Consider the following 20,363-nt stretch of genomic DNA (forward strand, 5'->3'; position numbering starts at 1 on the left):
CATTGTCCAGTCCAACCACGTCTGCAGCATCGTGCTTCATTGGGCGGGGGTGCGGCATGCTATTTCTTTGCTCTCTGAACCGCCTGGAGGATGGGCGGTCCCATTTCTGGGCATTTAGACAGCACCCTGAATGTCCTCGACCCGCGCTCCAGCATCGTTATTCACTGTCCGGAGGATCCATGTGACTGAGTGTGCGCAGTCGCCCTGACAACTGAAAAGATTCCATGAGCATCTCCTCCCCGCGAATGGCGCACGCCCAGGACGCACCGTTCCCCTCACGGCTGTCTGCATGCCGGAACCTGGCGCAGCCGGCGTCGCAAAGGTGGCCCAAGACGCATCCAGGAGCTGTGGCCAGGCGTTGCATCCATCATGCATTTCAATACGCCGTCAAATGGTGCGACTGCGATCCTCCGTACAAATCCCTGCCTCCCACGGATTCCCCACTTGGTTCCCCGTGTGCCGAGTAACAGCTCCACTTCCTCTGGCACGTCATGAATCTGCATGATCTTTCGATTGTCTCTGCCGTATGGGACGCATTCCAACTTCCCGTGGCAGAAGCGGTGGAGATTTGTGACGGGCCTGGCTGAGTGCTGATGGTCGCCAAGTTGTCGTCCCATTGATTGTCATGAGCAACCCTTGCAACGGCGCCAATCGGATGCGTACCGCATGGAACTGCGCGTGGGCATCTGAGCTGCACGCCAATATTTTTTATCCTCCAACTGAGACCAAGCGCACTCATATGGGCCAGTGCAGCGCCAACTGCCTTCCTTCAAGTGCCGCCCACTTGCTCCAAACAGTGGTGTGCTTCTTCCTCTTCAGAGAGGCTCGAATGGACTCAGGGTTCCTCGGCACGGTGATGGCAGCCACAGAGTGCCGCAACGAGGTGCAATTCATCCCGTTGTCCTGGAACCGCCTTGCGGCTAGTTCACCGCCCGCTAATGGTGAGAACGCCGCCCACGTGATGACTCAATGGCGGGTAATTCGCTGGGCAAAGACAAAGTGCCGCTGGACCACCCCGCCTCAGAATGTTGTCGTGGGCGTCTCGTGGACACCGTCCGAACCATGAACCATCCTAGCAACTCAATTCCCTTTCAAAATATGCGGTTTGCAACAAACTGCATGCATTGTAAATTTTCGGAAAATATTTGATTATTGTCGGATATTGTCACCAGACACTTGTTAGCCCGCACCATTCCTCTCGCAGCCCTATATATATATATATATATATATATATATATATATAACGCTGGCACCAATTTCTGAAAGTGAATCTGCATGGTCTTGGGGCAAAAATCTGCGTCCCCGTCAATAAGGAGGTACGGGAAGACAGAAGGTATTCGCATAAAAAGATAACAAGTATATATATATATACCAATGGTGGTGACAAGGTGGGTTTCTGACGATCACAATTTAAAAAGTATTCATTCAGGCAACGGCACTGGTTCAAAGAAAAAACAACAACAAAAAAAAACAAACAAACACAAAACGGGGGATTGGAAGAGAGTGACGTCTTCTTTCCTGTACGCGCAAAAACACGGAGAATTTAAACAACAACAACAACAACAACAACAAAACGGTCAATGCGACATGATAATATCGCGTGCCCGCCCTCTTCTCCATCATTTTGTAACTTAATCTTCCTATCAGTTACCTATGAACCTCATCACGACCCAATTTTTTTCCTAACCTTTCTCTCTCTTTTTTTTTTTTTTTTTGTCTTTCCTGAGGCATCCCTCTCCATAATGTTCTTTTCCTTATTCATTCTTTTCGGAACATCGGCAACCACGTATATAGAACCAATTTTCTTACACACCATCATTATCGTAACGTATATACTGCAAACCGTCTGTTTTTCCCGTTATGGTTCTTTGATCGCTTATTTTCTCTTGGGAAATACATGCATGCAGGTCCACACAATGCATTTACTTCTTCGTGTCATTCATTTGCTCTGAAGGCGCAAAAGCGAAAACAAAAACAAAAAAGAACACCGTCAGGAAAAAGTCTGCAAACAGTAATCATCACTCATACCGTACTTGGAGGGGAAACGTGACATGTCGCCTGCCTTCGTTTAACGCAAAAAAAAAAAAAAAAAAAAAGTAACCCGGCTGTTACTTTTCCCATTTTTCTTCAACCATCGTCCTCCTGTTCATTAGACCGAATCCACAGAATAAAATATGAAAGGTCGTTCCTTTCACATTTTCTCATGGACTCCATTAAAATTGCGCAATTTAACCAATGAAGAAAAAAAAAAAAAAAAAAAAAGAAGAATAAGAAGGAAAAGAACAGTCACAATAATCAAAAAAAGCAAAGTAAAAGAAAGGAAATAATACCCCACCCTAAAAATTGCGCACACACACACAGATAAATATATAAACCAGTCCAAAAAGAAAAAAAAAAGAAAACTCCAAAAAAGTAAGGTAAAAAAAAAAAAAAAGCTTTTTTTCAAATTTTTTTTTTTTTTTTTTTTTTTTTTCTCACGTGGGGATATGCTTATATAAATATACATATAGGTATGAGTATATTTATATATTTATATATATGCCTATATAAATTTGTTTTAATTGTTCCTTTTTTTTTCTTTTTGGCATGTATGTATTCGCTCCCTAATATATACTGTGGGTGCTGCGTTGCATCCATCTACACCTCCTTTTTTTTTTTTTTTTTTCACACACACACACACACACAACTCTGTATCAATCATTTTTTTTTTTTTTTTATGCATGCAATAAAACACGGTATTTTTATAGGAGGGGGAATTGGAGGAAAGATACTGGCAATGCTTGCTTCTCCATTTATAATGTAAATTCACGCACACTCTCCAAAGCCTCCTGCGCCTTTTTCAGCGCTATCATCATTGTCTTTGTAGCCTTGCGCTGTGTTTCCACCTCTGGTGGTTCCGCGAGAAGATCATCCGCCTTTTTTTCACTGTACAGACTGCGCACCAACCTTGAATACACATCCTCGCGCAGTTTCGTTATCATGAGCAGCGTGATGGCTTTGGGCACCTGGTCGGCAACAGTGCCCTTCACAATACCAAAGTACCCCTCAACCATATCCCTTATGACGTTGTTAATGTGCTGCTCGTGCATTGACATGTTATTGCCCAGCATGATCGTCACCGGGACATCCCCCATGTCGCTTTTCTCTACTCCGTTTGAAGTGGGTTCAGAATTGACTTTTTTCCCTTTATCCTTTCCTTCATTTCCTCCCTGCTGAGAGTGGCTGGTTTGTGACTTCTCATTCTCCGTACCAAATATTTTCAGGAATGACCGTTGCACCAGTTGCTCCATCATTGGATGTTTCACGTTGACGAAACCGCGCTCCGCTGCAATGATTGTTCGCACGTGAGACATGGTTGGTGCACGATACTCCTGCAGTGACTGGCGGCAGATATCTACAACGGCCTGCTTCAGCCTAGGAAAGTTATCCAGCTTTGAAGCGCAGATGTCAACAATCTTTATAAGCTCTTCAAACACAAACTGCACACACTTCTGCGAGGGTTCCTCTAAGCGGGCAATCTGTTGCCTCGAGAGGGCGACAAAGACTTGGTCAGAAGGAAAAAGGGCAGAATGCATACCGGCCATGTTGCGTGCATTAATGCGAATGTACTCGTCGGTCAGCTCCTTCTTGGCAGTGAGTCCGTTCACATAGGCAGCAAAGCACTCATTAAAAATGTAGTCCAACCGAGCGCCGCCCATCAATTCCTTGGTCGCATCGGTCGCGCCACCGTCAATTGTGTGGTTGAGGGTGTCGCTGAACCGTTTAATAAGAGACAACATGTGAGCGCTTGGGTCTATGTTTGTCTGATCCAACATGCCAAGTTTTTCCATCTGCTTCATGGTACTCCCCAAAAGCTTGTCAACGTGCTTTTTAAGCTCGGGAATGACATCCTTAATGTGCTGGAGGAGAAGCTGATTGAGCTTCTTTGCGAGGTACTCCGTTCCCTGTCTGTCGGCAATGGCAGAGTATGATGGATGGTTGTGAAAGAATGCACGTTCGTCCTCTCGTGCCGCCAGCATGCCCTTTGAATCATTGATATCCTGCTGGCTGCGGTTCACTACTCCAACAAATCCGTGGCGGAGACTCACCAATTTCCCGGTGAGAGCATCCAGCGCGTCCGTGCCGCGGTCCATGAGGTCAAGTTTTGTCAATACGCCCACCGTGCGGATGCCCTCCGGGTCCAACTGCTTCGCGAGACGCAGCGAGGAACTCGTCGCGAGATCCGTGTTTGCCGGCGAAATGGCAAGAATGATGGTGTTCACTGGGGCGACGTAGCGGGTCACCATCTCCTTGATTTGGCGATCAATGTCCTTTGGCTGGTCCCCCACGGCGTTCATGACAAGTCCTGGCAGATCCACCAGTGTGAGGTTGAGCACATTTTTTGAGTACACCTTGAGGTTAATGGGCCGCTCTGAGATGGCTGAATTCCCCGCAATCTCCACCGTGCGATGCTTAATCTCCTCGTTGATCTCCAAGAAGTCAAAGTACTTCTTGTTGGGCTTGTGGAGAAACTCCCCCCATTCCTCCTCGGATGTTTTGGGGAGCTGCACAAGCTGTAGCACGAGGGGACAGCGTGTCACGATGCCGGAGCCACGAGGCAAAAAGTCTTTCCCTACAATTGCCTCCAGCACGCTGCTTTTGCCAGAACTCTGACTACCCACCACCGCAATCTGCGGCAGATTCAACTTGATGTTCATCTTCACATTTGCGAAGGCATCGTGAAGCTCGTTTACAACAGCGATAAGCTGATTCATCGCTTAGCAGCCGTCACTACTCTGGGAAAGAAAAAAAAAGAAAAGAAAATTTGTGTACTCAAGCGATGCAGAAGATCGCACACGTTACTTCGGTGAACAACAACAACAACAAAAAAAAAAAAAACGGCATAAGAATCCATTGTTGAATTTGTGCCTTTCTTGCACCTCAGGGACATCATGAGAAATCGCTGGTGAATAATTTATAGTCACGCGTACATCCAAAAACAGCACTCGCGTGTTCATTTTTTTTTTTTTTTGGTAAACAGCTGACGTGGATACTCGCCCCGCCCCACGGTCCGTATGGGGAACAAAGCATCTCACAGAAAAACTGACAAAACAATCGATCGGAAAACATGGAAACAAACAGAGAGAATAGCGGCACCATAAAAAGACTCTTTTCTCCTGTTTATTTTATTTTCGTTTGGGCGTCATTCCAGGGGTTCACTGCATTCATCATCGTTCCATGTGCCATGCAGTCGCTGCCGTCTCTTCTTTGCCTCCTCAATCTCCTGCAAGACATGCGAAGCGTATGGTATCGTTATGTTGAGTGCCCCCGTTACCACAGACCGCTGCACTCTCGCTGCAGAGGGAGAAATCTCGCGCTGCAGCGGCACCTGAATGAGTTTCTCCTTCACCAAGAGACGGATATAATTCACCTCAATCTGCACATCTATAAGAGTGGTGGAGAGAAACTTTGGAACGTCCACCGTAAGAATGACCGCCGTCTCGTCACTCTCTTGATCCAGCCGCATCGGAAATTTAGGCTCATTTCGGAGAAGCAACCGGCCGTACTTTGCAATCTCCTCTTCCGCAGTGAGACGCTGGGGCCGTTTATTTACCTCAGCGCTCACAGATGCCAAGTGACCGGTCTCCCGTTCTTTTTGAAGTTTTTTTTCTCGTTCTGCCTCTTCTTCTTCCTTCTCGCGCAGCATCTGCAGCCGCTCCTCCGGCGTGTGCCCGTAAACCCGCTCGCCCTTCTCATTGTACCGCGGCGGAAAGACATCAATGCCTTGCGCAATCATCTCCGCCTTGATGCGCTCCGCCTCGCGGACACGCAGCGCCGCCTCGTCTACAACCGCTGCCACTTCGCTATTGCACTGGCGTGCCTCGATACGCTCCGAGCGCACCACCTCCTCCCCATCGAGGTCCCGCAGCTGCGGGAGTGCATGGATGACATAGGCGCGGTAACCCTCAATCTTTGTGCAGGGGTTACCAGTAAGATGAAGCTGATCCAGAAAGACATTTGCCCGCAGCCGTTGGACACACGTCATTTCTGCAACAAAGTTCAGCGTCAAATCTAGCCGTTCAAGCGACTCGCACCCCTCCAGTCCCTCTATACAGGCGATATTGTTCACAGCCAGATTTAGGTATTTCAGACGCTTGAGATGTTGCAGTCCCTCTATCCGCGAAATGTAGTTGTTGCATAGATACAGAATCTCCAGCTCGCGGCATGCGTCTCCAACCACTTCGATCTTCTCAATGTCTTGCTGGTGGAGAGCAATCTCCTTCAGATTGCTTAGACACCCCTCGTTGTGCTCCGCACGACGACGCAATAACTCAATTGTAATGCGTCCCATTCTCCTCTTAGTCCGCCACGCATGCAGCCTCTAAAAGCAGCGGTGTTCCCACGTTGTTTGGGTGCTGCGTAAAAACAGACACCTACCACACACCAATTAAGTATATATATCCTCTCTTTATTTTTCTATTTTGAGACTTGTCTTTTTTACAAGAAAATAAAAAGGAAATAAAAAAAATAAAAAAACTGGAAAAACAATACAAAATGCGGGAGCAGGAAGGTAATGAAAGTGCTTTTTGTGCTTCATTGAAAGCAAAGAACGGTGGGTAAATGTTATTTATGCACACACGCATGTATTTATAGAGTTAAGGGAAGAGAGAAGGGAAGTGCTCATTTCACAACCCTGATGATGGCGTCGCAGAATTATTAAACTCAACCTCCAATGTGTGGCAAGCCTTATTGAAGCTGTCTTCATCGCCTGAATGCATTGCTTCGTCCACCGCCAACACATGTCGAAGCAGCGGGGCATCCTCAACAGGGAGTTGATCACGGTAATCGTAACATCCCGTCCTCACAAGGCCGCGCCCTGCCACAGAGGCCCGCAAAACCGTCAGGAACGCGTCCATCAACACTTCATAGAACGGCGATGAAAACGATCGCCGCTTCAATAGTGTGTGAAGCCCTGCCACCGACGTGTCCAGCGACTCATGGGAGTTCCCTGGAAAAACAGCACGAATGGCATCGCGATGACGAAAATGAAAGTTTAGGCGTCGCCCAAAAATAAACTCTCGTGAGGCATGATTCGTGCACGCCATCGCGAGTGTGGCTACCGCACACGCCGGCAAAGGTGTGCCTTGCGGACGGGAGAGGACTTCGTTCACGAGTTTCTCCGTCGCGCTAATGGCATGCTGCATGTAAGACATCATCGCCGAGACAGAGGCAGGGTACTCGCTGCTCACCATTCCAGCGCCCATACTACACAACGGGAAACACCCGTTAACAAGTGAAAGAAGGCCTGAAGATTTCGGTTCTGTCAACCACGTGACGCTCTCGCGGCACCAAAGACGCTGCGATATGTCCTTCACTGCTTGTAGCGTCTCCGCGTCCGTTGCATCGGCCATGGCAAATGCAATAGACACCCCACTATTGCTACTGGCAGCATGGCTGCTGCTTTTGCTAGTGGTGTTTTCCTGCACCGACGCTGCGGCCCACTCCTTCGCAAACAACGGCCCCGAGACGACAACTAACTTCGACGGCCGGGGACGAATCACGCGGTTCAGTTCCTCCACTGGCGTGAGTCCGTCCCGTGAAAAACCGCGACCAAAAACAAATATAGGCACATCCGCATGCCTTCCAAGGCAATCACACACACCAGCAGATGCTTTCTCACGCGGAGTGTCGCCGTTTCCCTCTGCAAAACACGACACAGGCACACACAGCAACGAGGCCTCGCAGTGAAAGGCCTCCTCTGCCATTTCCTCGCCCAGGGCTTGGAAGCACATCTGCGATGGAACGCGGATGTTGTTTCCAAACAACCTAAACGTTTGTGAGCCGTGTTCCAGCTCCTGCAGATATTCCCTGTCGCGGGCACACATTGTGACCACATCCCCGGCCCGAGCGTCCCTCCCTCTCATGTTTGCCAGCAGCGACAGCGCACACGCCGTGCCAAGCTCACCGGCGCCAATTACCAAAAGCCTGGACCTCATGGATAAAAACCTTTTCCCCTTCCAATTCGCGTTGGCTTTCTTTCTTTCACCGTCTTCTCACCCAGCCATAAATGCAAACACACAAACACACACATATGCACCAGGTATATATATATATATATATATATTTATTTAAAAAAGAATAACCAAAGAGAATAAAAGCAGTCAACAGCAGCGGGCAATAATAATAGCAATAACAATAAACCACCCATTGTTTTGTTTTCGTTTTTCTTTATGGTTGTTCCTCCTATTCTATCAAAATTCATTAAAATACGTGGCGGAAATTGCAAGACCGCATCCAAAAATAGCATATATATATATATATATATATATATATATATATATATATATATATAAAAATGAATTTTTCCTTGTTCCACTCTAACCCTCTGCACGATTTGTTTTTTCCCGGTTCTTTTTTTAATTTTATTATATTTCTTCTCTCATATTTGTTTAGCGTCACCTCCGCTAGATACCAAGCCCTTCTATCCGTACCTCGTTTCCTCTCAATGCATGCACAGCCAAAAGTCAGTCACATGCCTTAGTGTGGAAAGAAAATGGAACTCAGACGTGTCCCAACACCCCATTTGGACCTCAGCCAAGTACGCAGTTGAATGTCCTCCACAGCCCGTTGAATGGCCAACCTTGCATGAGGCAGTGGATGGGTTTGAAAAAATTCGTGAAACTCCTTCGCCTGGGTTTCTCCTGTAAGGGAGCGAGCAACACTCTCCACGATGTTTTGTATGCGAAAAGTTCCACTTCCCCATTGCTTTTCCACCCCCTGAAAGTGCTTCTTGAACAGCGACCAGGCATAACCCTTCGGCATTGAAGGGTTAGAAACAACCCCCAAAAAGATCACCCCACCGTATTGTGCACGAATGCCTTCATTGTAAATGCACTTCTTTGCGGTGTTCTCAACATAGCAAGGGTCCTCTGCCCAACAAAGAGCGCGTAGAATACAGCGACACAGTTCATCGCTGTCGTGTACCCTGGTGTATCGCTCCCATAAGGCATCGGTTCGCGCTGCCGCAGCATTCGGGCCAAGGCGCACATAGGCAGAAAGAGACATGGCAAGCGTGTCCAAAGAAGGCGTTCCACCCTCCATATAACACTCCGCTTGCTTTATTGCCCATTTCACACTCGGACACTGCAAAGCAACCTCCAAAGGCATCAATTTCAAAGCCGTCGAAATGGCTGCATTAATGTATAAGGCGCGCTCCAAGCGTTCTTCCATTGTGTTTGGCTCTGTATTCAATAGCTTCGTCGCCTTTTCGTCAATGCTGTGCATGAGTTTGCGCCGCAGTTCATTCCCTTCTGCATCGTCCTCCAAAATGGCGAGTATATTCTCCATACTTTTGTAGTATTCTTGCCAGACAATTTTATCCGATTCCAATTTACCCAATAGTGAGGGGAAGAGGGCCATGCGATCAAAGTCCTCATTACCCATGTAAATGGACGCCAGAGTGTCTGCTATCAGGCCTCGGCGATCAGGAATAGTGAGGGAGCTGTACGCACCCATCAAACTTGAAAACATCTCATTATCGTAACGGCATCGGAAAAAGCCTCTTCCTGAAGGATTGGCGTTGATCCACGGTGACTTTGCAACTTCATGAGGGAGTTCCACTTGTTGTGGTTCGCTTCCGCGAAGGATAACACGGTGTGTTGCCCCACCTACACCCTGTAGAACGATGGGCACACACCACAATGTTGTATTCCTTTTCACCGCCGTCAGAAACTGACAAGGCTCCTGCCGCAGGACCACCGTGCTGGGTGTAGGCCGGCTTACATGGATAATGGGATAACCCATTTGCGTTGTAAAGGACTGCATGGCCTCCGTTATTTGGACGCCAGAGGCCTCCTCCAACGCCTGCCAGAGCTGAATTGTTCGTGTATCACTGTATTGATGCTTCTGGATGTAGTGGGCCACAGAAGCCGCCCACTTTTCTCCGAGAAACGCCTGTAGCATGAAGACCAACCCCATACCTTTGGAATAACTGATGTCATCAAATATCTGCGTGATCTCTGCAGGGTCATGGATAGGCACTTCAACCGGATGGCTGTGTTCGTACATATCGGTTACGAGGGCACCTGTCACCTCCATGGCGGCATCCTCGTTTAATTTCCACGACGGCTCAAGGTGGTGGGCGGCGTCGTACCCGCACCACGAAGCAAATCCCTCCTTAAGCCAGAGGCCCTCCCACCAATTAATGGTCACAAGGTTGCCAAACCAATTGTGAGAGACCTCATGGCATATAAGTGAGGCCGCTCGCTTCAGAGATTCCACGCTGGAGGTTTGTTCTTCCAAAAGAATCGACTCCACACAGGCGATACAGCCCCAGTTCTCCATCCCGCCAATGGGAAAGTCGGGCACCGCCACAACATCCAGCTTGGGAAGCGGATATTTGCATTTGAAAAACTTCTCAAAATATTCCAAGGCAAAGGCAGTCGTCTTAAGCGCAAAAGCAGCCTTGTATGACTTCCCGACGGTAGTATAAACTTTCACAGGTATGCCGCAGGCGGTGGTCCCAACAAATTCAAGTTCACCCACAAAGCAGGAGGTGAGATATGGCGGAACTGCGGGGATGGTTTCAAAGTGATGTGTAACCGTATCGCCCTGAGTCTCCTTTGATTTGAGGGGGCCGTTGGACAGCACCGTGAACCCCGCCATGCTCGACGGCAGAGAAACATGCAGGGTAAAATCCGCACGGGCAGACGGCTCGTCCTGACAGATGTAAAATAGCCGTGCGGCTGTGGGTTCGAAATGTGTCGCCGCCATTCTGTGCTCGGCACCATCACTTGTTTTAAAGACCGCACGGTACAAACCACGCATCTCCTCCCGAATCTCGTGGGAAAACGCAAAGGTCACCGTGTGTCCATCCGCTGGTTCCCCATCCAGCAGCAGCAGCAGGGTCCCCGCCTTTTCGTCGCGTCCCGCGATGGCCGCACCCGTCACACACTGGATATTGACAGAATTGCCGCAATGAAGTTGCACCTCTCTCGACACCTCAACGCCCGGAGATCGTCGAAGCACCACCTTCTCCTTGCCCTCGTACCGCCAGTTTGCAAGATCCACGCTTACGTGCAGGTCGTATGAGCTAGGCACAAACGGATTGTGCAGCTTCACAGAGTTTGTGACCGACGACATTTTCACTCTTCACGTCTCCGTAGCCAACTTGATACAAGCAAATAATAATAGAAAAGCAAATAAATAAACTAGAGAATGATTGAAAAATTTCTTTTCCTTTTTCTGCGCAAAGGCCATTCAAAAAACAACAAAAACAACAACAAACACGTCGGCGTGCAGCCACAAGGAGTACACGCCACAATCAACAGAAATGAAAAGAAGGTGCGGTCCAAAAGGCATCAAACCTCAACACAACAGAAGGATCAGTCGTTAAGTGAAAAATAAATAAAAGGTTTCGGTTTCTGCCATCACGGCCTTTGCCACCACGCAAAGACGTTCCGACAAGAAAGGGAGGAAAGGGTAACAACAAAAAAAAAAACAACAACTTGAAAGCAGGATAAAAGGCAGAAAAAAGCAAAAAGAAAGAGCACCAGCAGAGTCACCAGTTGTTTCTGCCGCCATTTCTGTTCGCGCACTCCACTATTTGATCCGACAACAGACGAATTTGCGTCTCCAAAACCTCACGCACGCGCTCGGCATCTTCTGCCTGTTGTTGGTTGAGAGACAGCAGCCGCTCTATCTCTCGTTGGGCGTCTGCTAATGCATCCTGTTTCTCAGCCAACTCCAACAACGTATAGTTCATTTGAGTATGATAGCACACTGCGGCAAGATCCGTCGCAGCCAACGCCGCCACCAGCTCTCTGTTGTCTGCAGAGGCAAAATCGCAAGGATTGGTGGTATTGGAAGGAAGATCCACTGATGGAGAAACGTGCGGCACGCTTGTTGTTGGCTGAAGCCCAACATCCTTCGTGGCACACCAGGCACGCGCTGCAAAATTTTCCAGTGAATTACACATAAATTGCAGGGCCGCCCGCACGTGGTCACTATTTGCGCTAGACATCGAAATATCTCGCAGTTGATTTCGGAGCGACTCCACTGCCCTCCGCATCGACCGGGAAGCACCACAGCCTTCCCACCAAAACCGTTCCAGCGCTAAGAGCCACTCCGCCGATTCACAACCCTGCTGTTTGAACAAACTGCAAGAATTCTCACAGAGTTGATGTAGCGCCTCGAGAGAACCGCGAATAGCAGCAATTGTGCCGACTGCACCAAGAGTAGTTGACTCAACAACCGCCTGTATCTCTTTTCTGTGCTCATTAGGATCGTGGCTGCCCGCTTTTTTACATGCGTCCACAAGAAGTCGGATGTTCTCACAAATCATCCCTAACCAGTTGATAAAGGCTGAGATAAGGACCCCTTGGAGACGGCGTATTTGTGTTAGTTTTTCGTCTGGTGTAGCCGACGCAGTAAATGCATCCTCCAGTTCCTTCACATGAAAAAGCAGGGTCGTTTTTTGCACACCATGTACCTCAAGTAGCGTGCTAAGTCGCTCTCGGTAGCACCGCACTTCACTTATTGTAATGCCATTCATTTGTGTGCTAAAAGAATCGCGGAGTGAAGCCACAAGAACGGAAACGGCACTCATCAACGTGCGAATAAAAGCAGCAACACCCGTTAATGTGCCGGTCGCCAATTCCTCTCGGACCTCACGCGGTGGGACGCCCCCTCGTTCCGTCGTCAAGGAAGGCGCCATAGCAACATGAAGCTGCTGCTGGTGGTGGTGGTGTGCGTTTTCGGCGTTGTCCCATGACAATACAAAAAAGTGATGGCAAAACTGCACCAATGCCGCTTGCCTGGTGCACTCCGCATTGAGCTGGTCGCAGGAATGGGCTGTGGATTCTAGAATACTTCGCAGCTCCGTTACTTCTTCATGCATTGCGGCGCATTCAGAGGACCGCCGTTCTCTTTCCTTCCTCCACATTTCCCCCTCATCTTCATACTTTTTTTTCAAATCAAACAGTTGCATATGAATAGCTTCATTTTGCGTGACTAATTTTTCCTGATCTTCCTGCGACAACTTCAGAGGCAGCTCAGAAGCCTTTGGTCGCCTTGATGCAGTTCCCCCTTCTTCTCCATCAGTGCCCGTCACAAGCGAAGAAAGGCCCTTCAACGTCGTTTTCATGGACGCAGCAAAATGCCCACGTTTTCGTTCCGCCGCCGTCGCCGCCTCCGCCGCACTGAGTTTTCTGCGGAGTGCCTCGTTCTCATCCTGCACACGTGCCAACTCTTCCCCAATTGCAGCCATCTGTTCTTGCAGCTGCTTATTGTGCTGCTCAAGAATCTGCTTCTCCTTCGTCACGCTAACAACAGCCTTCTTCAAGAGCGATATCTTCGCCTTGTCGTCGCCGTGGGCCATAAGCGCCGCCACCTCCTCCCTGCTTGACATCCCTGCCAAAAGAAGCGAGCACTCCCCGTTTCCAGCGGGGGGAAAGAAAAGAGAATAATAACGAAAGAAAATTGCATAAAGGCAAGAAAAGACACAGTAATTCCAAAGATATCAATGACAAAAAAGTCGAAAACAAAACAAAAAAAAATAAAAGGGAATCCATTCAACGCATAAAAGAAAGTCAACGCACATGCGGGGAAGAAAAGAAGCATTGAGCGTAAATATACACTCCTTATATAAAAACACAGGCGTGTCTCTTTCTCTCTCTCTCTCCCATTCAATTCTTTCACCTTCCCGGGAACATCCTCACTCCACCAAATAACTTCTCTTTCCACACACTCACAGGAAGGAAGAACAAAAAATAAAATGCAACCCCATACGCCAACCTTTCCACCTCATTCATTTGGCTGCTTGAAATTAGACCAAACGGACCCGGCCATCCAAAATATACGGCCTAAAGGCGCGGTATGGAACTAAAAAGATCTCGCCGGCATGAACTGCTTGCACCGCATCTTCCCCCAGGCGCACCACACCCAGATCGTCAAGCACAACACAAAAGACGTACTGGTCTAATTCCGGCACTGGCAACATTTCAACTCCCTCCGCGTAAGGAAGGTTCGGGATAAGGCACTGCAGCTCTGCTGGAGCAGACTGCAAACCCGCCTGGAGAACATACTTGGCCATTAGTTCCGCGAGTCGGTCGGCAACGATTACTTCGTTGTGCGACAGCATTCCGCGCAGCTGTGTTGGTGCATCGCTATGCAGCTGACCCTCGTAGAATAGCGACAATGCTAAGGCCTCAATTTTTCGCAGACGACAACGCAAAAGCTCAGAAAGAAAAAACTGCGCGCGTTGCACCTCAAGTGCCATGATGTCGGAGGGTTTAAAAGGAAGCAGAGAGGCGCCGGGGTCCTTCTCAGCTGTTTGTTGCTTTTCTTCTACACTCAAAAGTCTAATCTGCTCATTCTGAGCTGCTATCTGAGCTGCCACGCCGTCCACAATGGCTTCAGGATAAGGCAAGATGTCCGGTGCGCAGCGTTCATTCTCCGTCGCCTGAACAAGGGACTTGAGAAGCTCACTGAGAGCGGCGGAGGATTTGTGTAGCGATGCCTCGTTGTTGTTACTATTGCCATTTGTTCGCCTGCCCGCAACGCCGTCGGGGCTGGTTTCCCTGCTGAAAGCCTCATCCAAGTGATCCTCAAAAAACATATCCAAAAAAACACTTTGTCCACAAGACACAAAGCAAGCAAAACACGCACGCAACGAAAAAAAAAAATCATTGAAAATAAAATAAAAACCAACCAACAACAAACAAAACCAAAAGAAAACAGAAAACTTAACCTGCTCCTTAACAGACCTCGTAACACTATTCCAGAAAGAGGCAGAAAAACCCAAAAACACACAACCACAGGGAGCCGTCAAGCCAAAAATTCTCAGCTCACGATACATTCCTCATGGGGCACAGCAGGTGGTAATACACGTGGACGTGAGGGAAGTCTGGAGTTGGAGCGGATGGCTCGAGGGAACGGTTCACTTGCTTTCGCCGAATAAACGACATTGTGTGGTGTGAGAGTCGCGCAATTTGGCGTCAGGGAGTGGCGTTGAGCATCGACACTCTGTGCGGATGGAGAAAACGTTTCCACCTGACCGAACTCCGACGCGCACCCTTCAGTGCCCACCGCGATATCCTGACGCGAATCCTGTGGCCGCGTCGCCATGCCATTAAGAACAACCCACTCGTGCATCGCCAGTGAGTTTGCCATCTGTTTCCGTAGACATTCCATGCGCACACCGTCCCAACGGCACCCCATGAGATCCTCCAGACATTTCGTTAAAATCTCTTTATAATGAGAATGCTCTTCTTCTTTTATCGTAAAACGCACAATGCGCTCGGCTGTGATCAAATCCCCTTTCTCCCTCGCAAACCGATCCAAGAGCAGGTGCCACCCCCGGTGCCGATCCATAATAAACCCTTCAAAAGCAGCTTCGAGCTTTAATCTTTGACGTCGTTCCTCCATCTCCACTCTTTGCAACTCCCGGAAGAACCTCTTGGATTCGTACTCTTGAAGCGACGAGTGACATTGGAGGCCAAAGTCTCCCATTTCTTTGATGCCGCAACCTGAAGAACTTGACAAACGACGTGGCGCCCTTGCTGCTCCATCATAAGGGTGATAGGAAGCTCTCACCGAGGTATTCCGCTGAGGCTGCAATAAGTCATGCGAAGAGCTTGAAGAATACAGATATCGAGAATGGCGAAGAATGCCCTCGGTCCACCTACTGCTCTCGACAACCCTGGTGGATTCCGAGAGGTTTTGTCGACGGCCGTCTGTTCCACTGACAGGCGCTGTGTGCCGGAGGTGCGGGGTATGACACTCCACGACCCTTCCCTTTTCCTGGGACCGCACGACAACTGTTGTGGTAGGGCCGTGATACTCTTCGAAGGGAGCCACCGTCCTCCCTTCGCCATGAAACGCCGCCGATGGTCCAGACGCCGCCCTCTTGTCACCTTCGCGCGAAAGGTGGAAATATGCAAATCGCGCCTGTGCTTCCAGGGGCTGCGAAAAAGGCGAGCGACAATCCCGTATGTACGTCTGGAGTGCGGCAGCATCAGCATTTTTCACAATTCGCTTCAGAGTCTTTTCATCCATAATTCACTGTGCCTCCTGTTGACATGCAGCCCCACACGAATACTTCGGTGTGGTGGGCGCCGTCCAAACACAAATAAGGAGACACCAACAGAAAAGTTGGCGCGCGTCAATTCGGAAAACAAAAGCAACGAACAAAACGGCAGTGCCACTCAGCCAAGAGAGTTTGCACAATTTCAGCACTCTTATCAGAAAGATTAAATAAATAAGTAACAGACAGACACACACACACACAAAAAAAAAACCTTTAAAACAAAAAAATCATTTACCCTCCACATACCTGATGGAGGAAGACAAATGCCTCACGACCCCGTCGCCTATACACCCACGTACGCGAAAATTCAACATAAATTTGAAGAAAAAAAAGTCCTTCTCAATCTCCACGATACCGTTTGCTTCTGACGAAACCCTAGTGCGCAGCAAGGTATTTACTGATTGGTGCCACGTATTGCTCTTTTTTGCGCTTCGCCAACATCCTATCCAGTTGTTTTTGCATCGCTTCTCTCACACCTTTGGCTACATCCGCGCCGGTTGCACCCGCGTCATATTCATAATTCCCAATGAAGAAGTGCACGTCGGCAGGGAAGCCCGGGATTCCTTTCATCACCGGGTCCCACACCTCATGAGAGCCATAGTACACCACATAGTGTATGGGCAGCTTGTGCTTCATGAGAATATTAAAGGTGCCTATACGGAAGTCTTTGAGTGTTTCTGGCGTGCGATTGAGGACACCCTCTGGGAAGAAACAGATCACGCCGCCTCCATCCACAAACCCTTCCGCCTCCGTCATTACCACTGCCTGCTTTTCCCTGTCCACAGAGAAGGAATTTACATCCGTCGAGTTAAAGTACACAGGTAGGTGACCGCACGCACGAATAACTTCCCCCATGATTGGCATCCTCCACAGCGCCTTTTTCGCAAACGCCTTGCAGTTGGACACAAAACTCAAAGGGCATAGCCAGAGAAAAAGAAGTGTGTCAAAGAAAGAAGTGTGACATGCACATACGACACCTCTGTTTTCAATGGCACGCCAATCCAATGATCCCTCAAGAAACCTCACGTGAATGTGCGGAGATAACCACCAAAGCGCCTTGCCGAGCAGAGCCCCGGTGATTCTGCACGACATTCTCTCACTGCGGCGTTTGTTAATAATTTTTTTACTGGCGAGAATGCGGAGAGGAGTGCAGAGCGCAAAGCACATCACCGCAAGTAGGACAAGACACAGAGAGAACCACAGCCGTGCGACCATAACTGGGCAACGACGTGTGTACAAAAGCCACATAAAGATGATAAAGAGAAACAAAAACAACATCATTCCCTGGGCAAGTGCGCTCTGGTGTGCTTATGTGAAAATAACCGACCAATCCTTCAAACACGCATAAAGGAAAATTAAAAAAGAAAGAAAAAAGGGTGAGAAAAAAAAAAGAAGCGTGCAAATACGCAGTAGAAGAAGAAGAAAATAATAATAATAATGACGGAAAATAGGGTCACATGGACACGCACTAAAGAGTCACCATATCATTGAAGACTTCAGTTCTTCGTTAACCCTCATTCACCGCAACAAACAGATCAGAAAACTAACGGTCAATGTATCCGTTTGCGTCTTTTTTTTTTTTTTTTTTCTTCGACGTGAGGCCCGATACGCCCTCCAACCGTTAGGAAGGGGCTGGGTGTTTTCCAAGCCCTGCAGGTGCGCACACGTTTCCACTCTCGGATAAAAAAAAAAACAAAAACAAAACAAAAAACGCAAAAAAAAAAAAAAAAAAAGGGAGACAACCTCGACTTGTAAGCGATACGGTTGCTCTCTGTGACTACGGAAGAAAACAAAAACACAAAGCAAACAACAAACAACAATCAGAAAATAAAAGAAGGCCCTACTCACCCAACCAAAACAACAACAACAACAACAAAAACAAAAAACAAAAAAACAAGAAAAAAAAAAAAAGAAAGAAAAACATAATGATACCAAATTATTCGACCCCACAAACCAAAGATGCATGGATCTATCAACAACAAGAAAAACAACAACAACAACAAGAGAAAACAAAAAAAAAAAAAAAAAATCAATGATATTCTTGACCAATTATTAACAACTAATCGGTTCATTGCCATTTCCCGCGCACACACACACACACACACACACATAAAAAATAGATGGATATATTTCTTTTACATAGAAAAACACAATATTTCCCTCTTTTTATTCGTTTCCTCTTTCTTTTCTCACAAATTTTGTCCAACGTAAAATTTCCCCCTCCATTATTTTATCTTCAATTTTTTTTTTTTTTATTTTATTTTTTTTTCTTCCTTGTCGGTACCACTCTCAATTTCCATATAACAACACACCCGGGAGAGGGACACGCTTAACCAAAGTCGTTTGAGTGCAGGTAAAAAATGCGCATAACATGTTTTTCACAGTCCCCCATTTTTTCTTCTTTTTTTTTTTTTTTTCATCCCTTACTTTTTGTGTAATTTCCATGCGTTTTCTTTTTCGTGCAAATATATTTATTTCTCCCTCTCCCTCTTTTCGGATTGTTCCCACGTGATAGTGATTTTTATTTATTTATTTATTTTTTTTTTTTAATCGCTGAATCACAATATAAACGCCAATAATAATAATAACAGAAGGGTAATAAAATTAACAGAAAACAGCAATCATATATCCGTCAATGGCATCTCCCAAAACGGAAAAAAATCGAGCTTTTTTAGGGACAAAAAAAGTGCCAATTGACACATACAAAACAAACAACCAAAAGAAAAAAGAAGCACGGTAAAGTCTGACAGCCATACTGTGCAAAACAACAATGAAAAATTCAATCAAATAAAAGGACGGAAAGGTAGAGGACATAATTAAAGTGATCCTCTCTCTTTTCTCACGTTCTCATATATATATATATATATATATATATATATATATAAAGAGACTGTGCTAGTTGAACACACCAACTTTTTTATAGAAACCGTAAAGTCGGGTACCCTAACTCTTCTATTCAAAAAGGCTTTAAATACGTCATCTTCATATATGCGCACATATGTATGCAAAAATACAGATAACTAGTTCTACGTTTATGTAGATTTAGAAATAGAATTATATACAAATGTTCTTTTTATGAATAAATCGACACCAGGGTTACGGTAAATTAGAAATATAATGCAATCATATGTCCTCACTATGGGTTTATAGGCGTGTTGGAATTAACTGCTGATGAAGATGCACCTGGAGGATTTCGGCAAAGCGGTGGACGACGTTTAGCAAGAGGAGGTACATTCATACTCATTTTTCGGCCACGCACGAGCACGGATCCAACGGGAGAGGTGAAGTTCCGAACGCTTAGTATTTCTTCAAAACGGTTTGCACTCTTTTCCTCATCCCCAGTTCTTGCCCCCCGGGGATTCTTTGCATCAGGGAATAAGGATTTCACCCCTTTTTCTGCGGATGAATGTTGGTAGTTTTCGTGGGCGTTTTGTAAATTCGTATTGGGGGAAATTGGAACAACCGGAACAGCACTTCCATTCGGCCCGGGGGTAAGATATGAGGCTCCAATCGGTTGCTTTGCTTGGGCCCATGGAAGAATGTAGTTTGTTGGAACAGCCATGAGAGGTGCACCAGCACCACTTTTTGTTGCGACAAAGGCGGGTCTTTGGTGCTGTAGTTCCGTGGCATCCTGAAACGGCAGCCATACAAAAGGTGTGCCTTGAGAGGCCGCGCTTGGTGGCATGCCTGCCGACGTGCCAGGACAAACCGGCAACAGCATCTGCTGACCCCCCTCCGTGAAGTACAGCACGTATGTCTTCGCGTCATTCATGGCAAGCGCCATTCGAATCCGTTATCGCGCGTATTTACTGTTTTTCTTTTTTACGTTTTTAATTGTTCCTGCCGTCAGGCTTCTTGTGTATCGCCAGTACAAAAGCTACATAAAAATTAAAAAGACAAGCACACCAATTGTGCAGTTGCGGGGTGGATAAATAAAAGATAGACACACACACACACACACACACACACGTATAGACAACAAGAAAGATTTTCACCACAAGAGAAAAAGTAAATGCAAAGATAAAATTCACCCTTTTCCACGCCATCATTTCGTTTCCGCGCCACTCAGCAGGTTCTCCCTCACACCAGACACATTGAAAAACTGGTAATAGACACATAAATAAAAGCAATTATGTGCGTCCCCAGCCACAATAATAGGGGGGTGCTAATTTTAAAAGAAAGAAGAAAAAAGAAAACTGCATAAATGGGAGACCAAACCATCTTAAACAAAGCAAAATATCGCAGTTAAAAATAAGAAGATGCCAAAATCAACGCCTCTTTTCTTTTAATTTACAAC

General features: G+C 47.1%; 9 protein-coding genes across 9 annotated transcripts, besides 29 other annotated features; all 9 read right to left on the minus strand.

The window, feature by feature from the left end:
• Positions 1–1,067: a sequence feature (areas not merged during assembly with more than two copies in the genome that could not be assigned to a particular haplotype).
• Positions 1,068–2,666: a sequence feature (haploid, non-Esmeraldo-like haplotype).
• Positions 1,208–1,243: a microsatellite.
• Positions 1,547–1,572: a microsatellite.
• Positions 1,675–1,724: a sequence feature (T-rich).
• Positions 2,076–2,096: a microsatellite.
• Positions 2,239–2,283: a sequence feature (A-rich).
• Positions 2,382–2,434: a microsatellite.
• Positions 2,448–2,473: a microsatellite.
• Positions 2,492–2,549: a microsatellite.
• Positions 2,666–2,685: a microsatellite.
• Positions 2,667–3,905: a sequence feature (haploid, Esmeraldo-like haplotype).
• Tc00.1047053508153.20 (dynamin, putative) lies at positions 2,793–4,754 on the minus strand (the record flags this gene model as incomplete). Its single annotated transcript, XM_816941.1, has 1 exon — positions 2,793–4,754. One exon carries the CDS (start codon positions 4,752–4,754, stop codon positions 2,793–2,795), a length of 1,962 nt encoding a protein of 653 aa, XP_822034.1.
• Positions 3,906–19,733: a sequence feature (heterozygous, non-Esmeraldo-like haplotype).
• Positions 4,781–4,803: a microsatellite.
• Positions 5,183–6,331, minus strand: Tc00.1047053508153.30 (leucine-rich repeat protein, putative; the record flags this gene model as incomplete). The annotated part of the gene is made up of 1 exon (XM_816942.1): positions 5,183–6,331. One exon carries the CDS (start codon positions 6,329–6,331, stop codon positions 5,183–5,185), a length of 1,149 nt encoding a protein of 382 aa, XP_822035.1.
• Positions 6,482–6,535: a sequence feature (A-rich).
• On the minus strand, positions 6,666–7,976 carry Tc00.1047053508153.40 (hypothetical protein, conserved; the record flags this gene model as incomplete). Its single annotated transcript, XM_816943.1, has 1 exon — positions 6,666–7,976. The coding sequence occupies one exon, from the start codon at positions 7,974–7,976 to the stop codon at positions 6,666–6,668; it is 1,311 nt and encodes a 436-aa protein (XP_822036.1).
• Positions 8,082–8,108: a microsatellite.
• Positions 8,286–8,332: a microsatellite.
• Positions 8,392–8,413: a sequence feature (AT_rich).
• Positions 8,518–11,121, minus strand: Tc00.1047053508153.60 (aminopeptidase, putative; the record flags this gene model as incomplete). Its single annotated transcript, XM_816944.1, has 1 exon — positions 8,518–11,121. The coding sequence occupies one exon, from the start codon at positions 11,119–11,121 to the stop codon at positions 8,518–8,520; it is 2,604 nt and encodes an 867-aa protein (XP_822037.1).
• Tc00.1047053508153.70 (hypothetical protein, conserved) lies at positions 11,540–13,387 on the minus strand (the record flags this gene model as incomplete). The annotated part of the gene is made up of 1 exon (XM_816945.1): positions 11,540–13,387. One exon carries the CDS (start codon positions 13,385–13,387, stop codon positions 11,540–11,542), a length of 1,848 nt encoding a protein of 615 aa, XP_822038.1.
• Positions 13,430–13,540: a sequence feature (A-rich).
• On the minus strand, positions 13,805–14,596 carry Tc00.1047053508153.80 (hypothetical protein, conserved; the record flags this gene model as incomplete). The annotated part of the gene is made up of 1 exon (XM_816946.1): positions 13,805–14,596. The coding sequence occupies one exon, from the start codon at positions 14,594–14,596 to the stop codon at positions 13,805–13,807; it is 792 nt and encodes a 263-aa protein (XP_822039.1).
• Tc00.1047053508153.90 (uncharacterized protein) lies at positions 14,821–16,035 on the minus strand (the record flags this gene model as incomplete). The annotated part of the gene is made up of 1 exon (XM_816947.1): positions 14,821–16,035. The coding sequence occupies one exon, from the start codon at positions 16,033–16,035 to the stop codon at positions 14,821–14,823; it is 1,215 nt and encodes a 404-aa protein (XP_822040.1).
• Positions 16,442–17,347, minus strand: Tc00.1047053508153.100 (acyltransferase, putative; the record flags this gene model as incomplete). Its single annotated transcript, XM_816948.1, has 1 exon — positions 16,442–17,347. The coding sequence occupies one exon, from the start codon at positions 17,345–17,347 to the stop codon at positions 16,442–16,444; it is 906 nt and encodes a 301-aa protein (XP_822041.1).
• Positions 17,749–17,799: a microsatellite.
• Positions 17,941–17,987: a microsatellite.
• Positions 18,040–18,069: a microsatellite.
• Positions 18,153–18,176: a microsatellite.
• Positions 18,292–18,335: a microsatellite.
• Positions 18,458–18,483: a microsatellite.
• Positions 18,584–18,617: a sequence feature (AT_rich).
• Positions 18,916–18,950: a microsatellite.
• Positions 19,203–19,850, minus strand: Tc00.1047053508153.110 (uncharacterized protein; the record flags this gene model as incomplete). The annotated part of the gene is made up of 1 exon (XM_816949.1): positions 19,203–19,850. The coding sequence occupies one exon, from the start codon at positions 19,848–19,850 to the stop codon at positions 19,203–19,205; it is 648 nt and encodes a 215-aa protein (XP_822042.1).
• Positions 19,734–20,363: part of a sequence feature (haploid, non-Esmeraldo-like haplotype) that runs on past the window's edge.
• Positions 20,010–20,035: a microsatellite.

The sequence above is a fragment of the Trypanosoma cruzi genome, genomic scaffold, assembly GCF_000209065.1.
Source record: "Trypanosoma cruzi strain CL Brener 1047053516697 genomic scaffold, whole genome shotgun sequence".
Lineage (NCBI taxonomy): Eukaryota > Euglenozoa > Kinetoplastea > Trypanosomatida > Trypanosomatidae > Trypanosoma > Trypanosoma cruzi.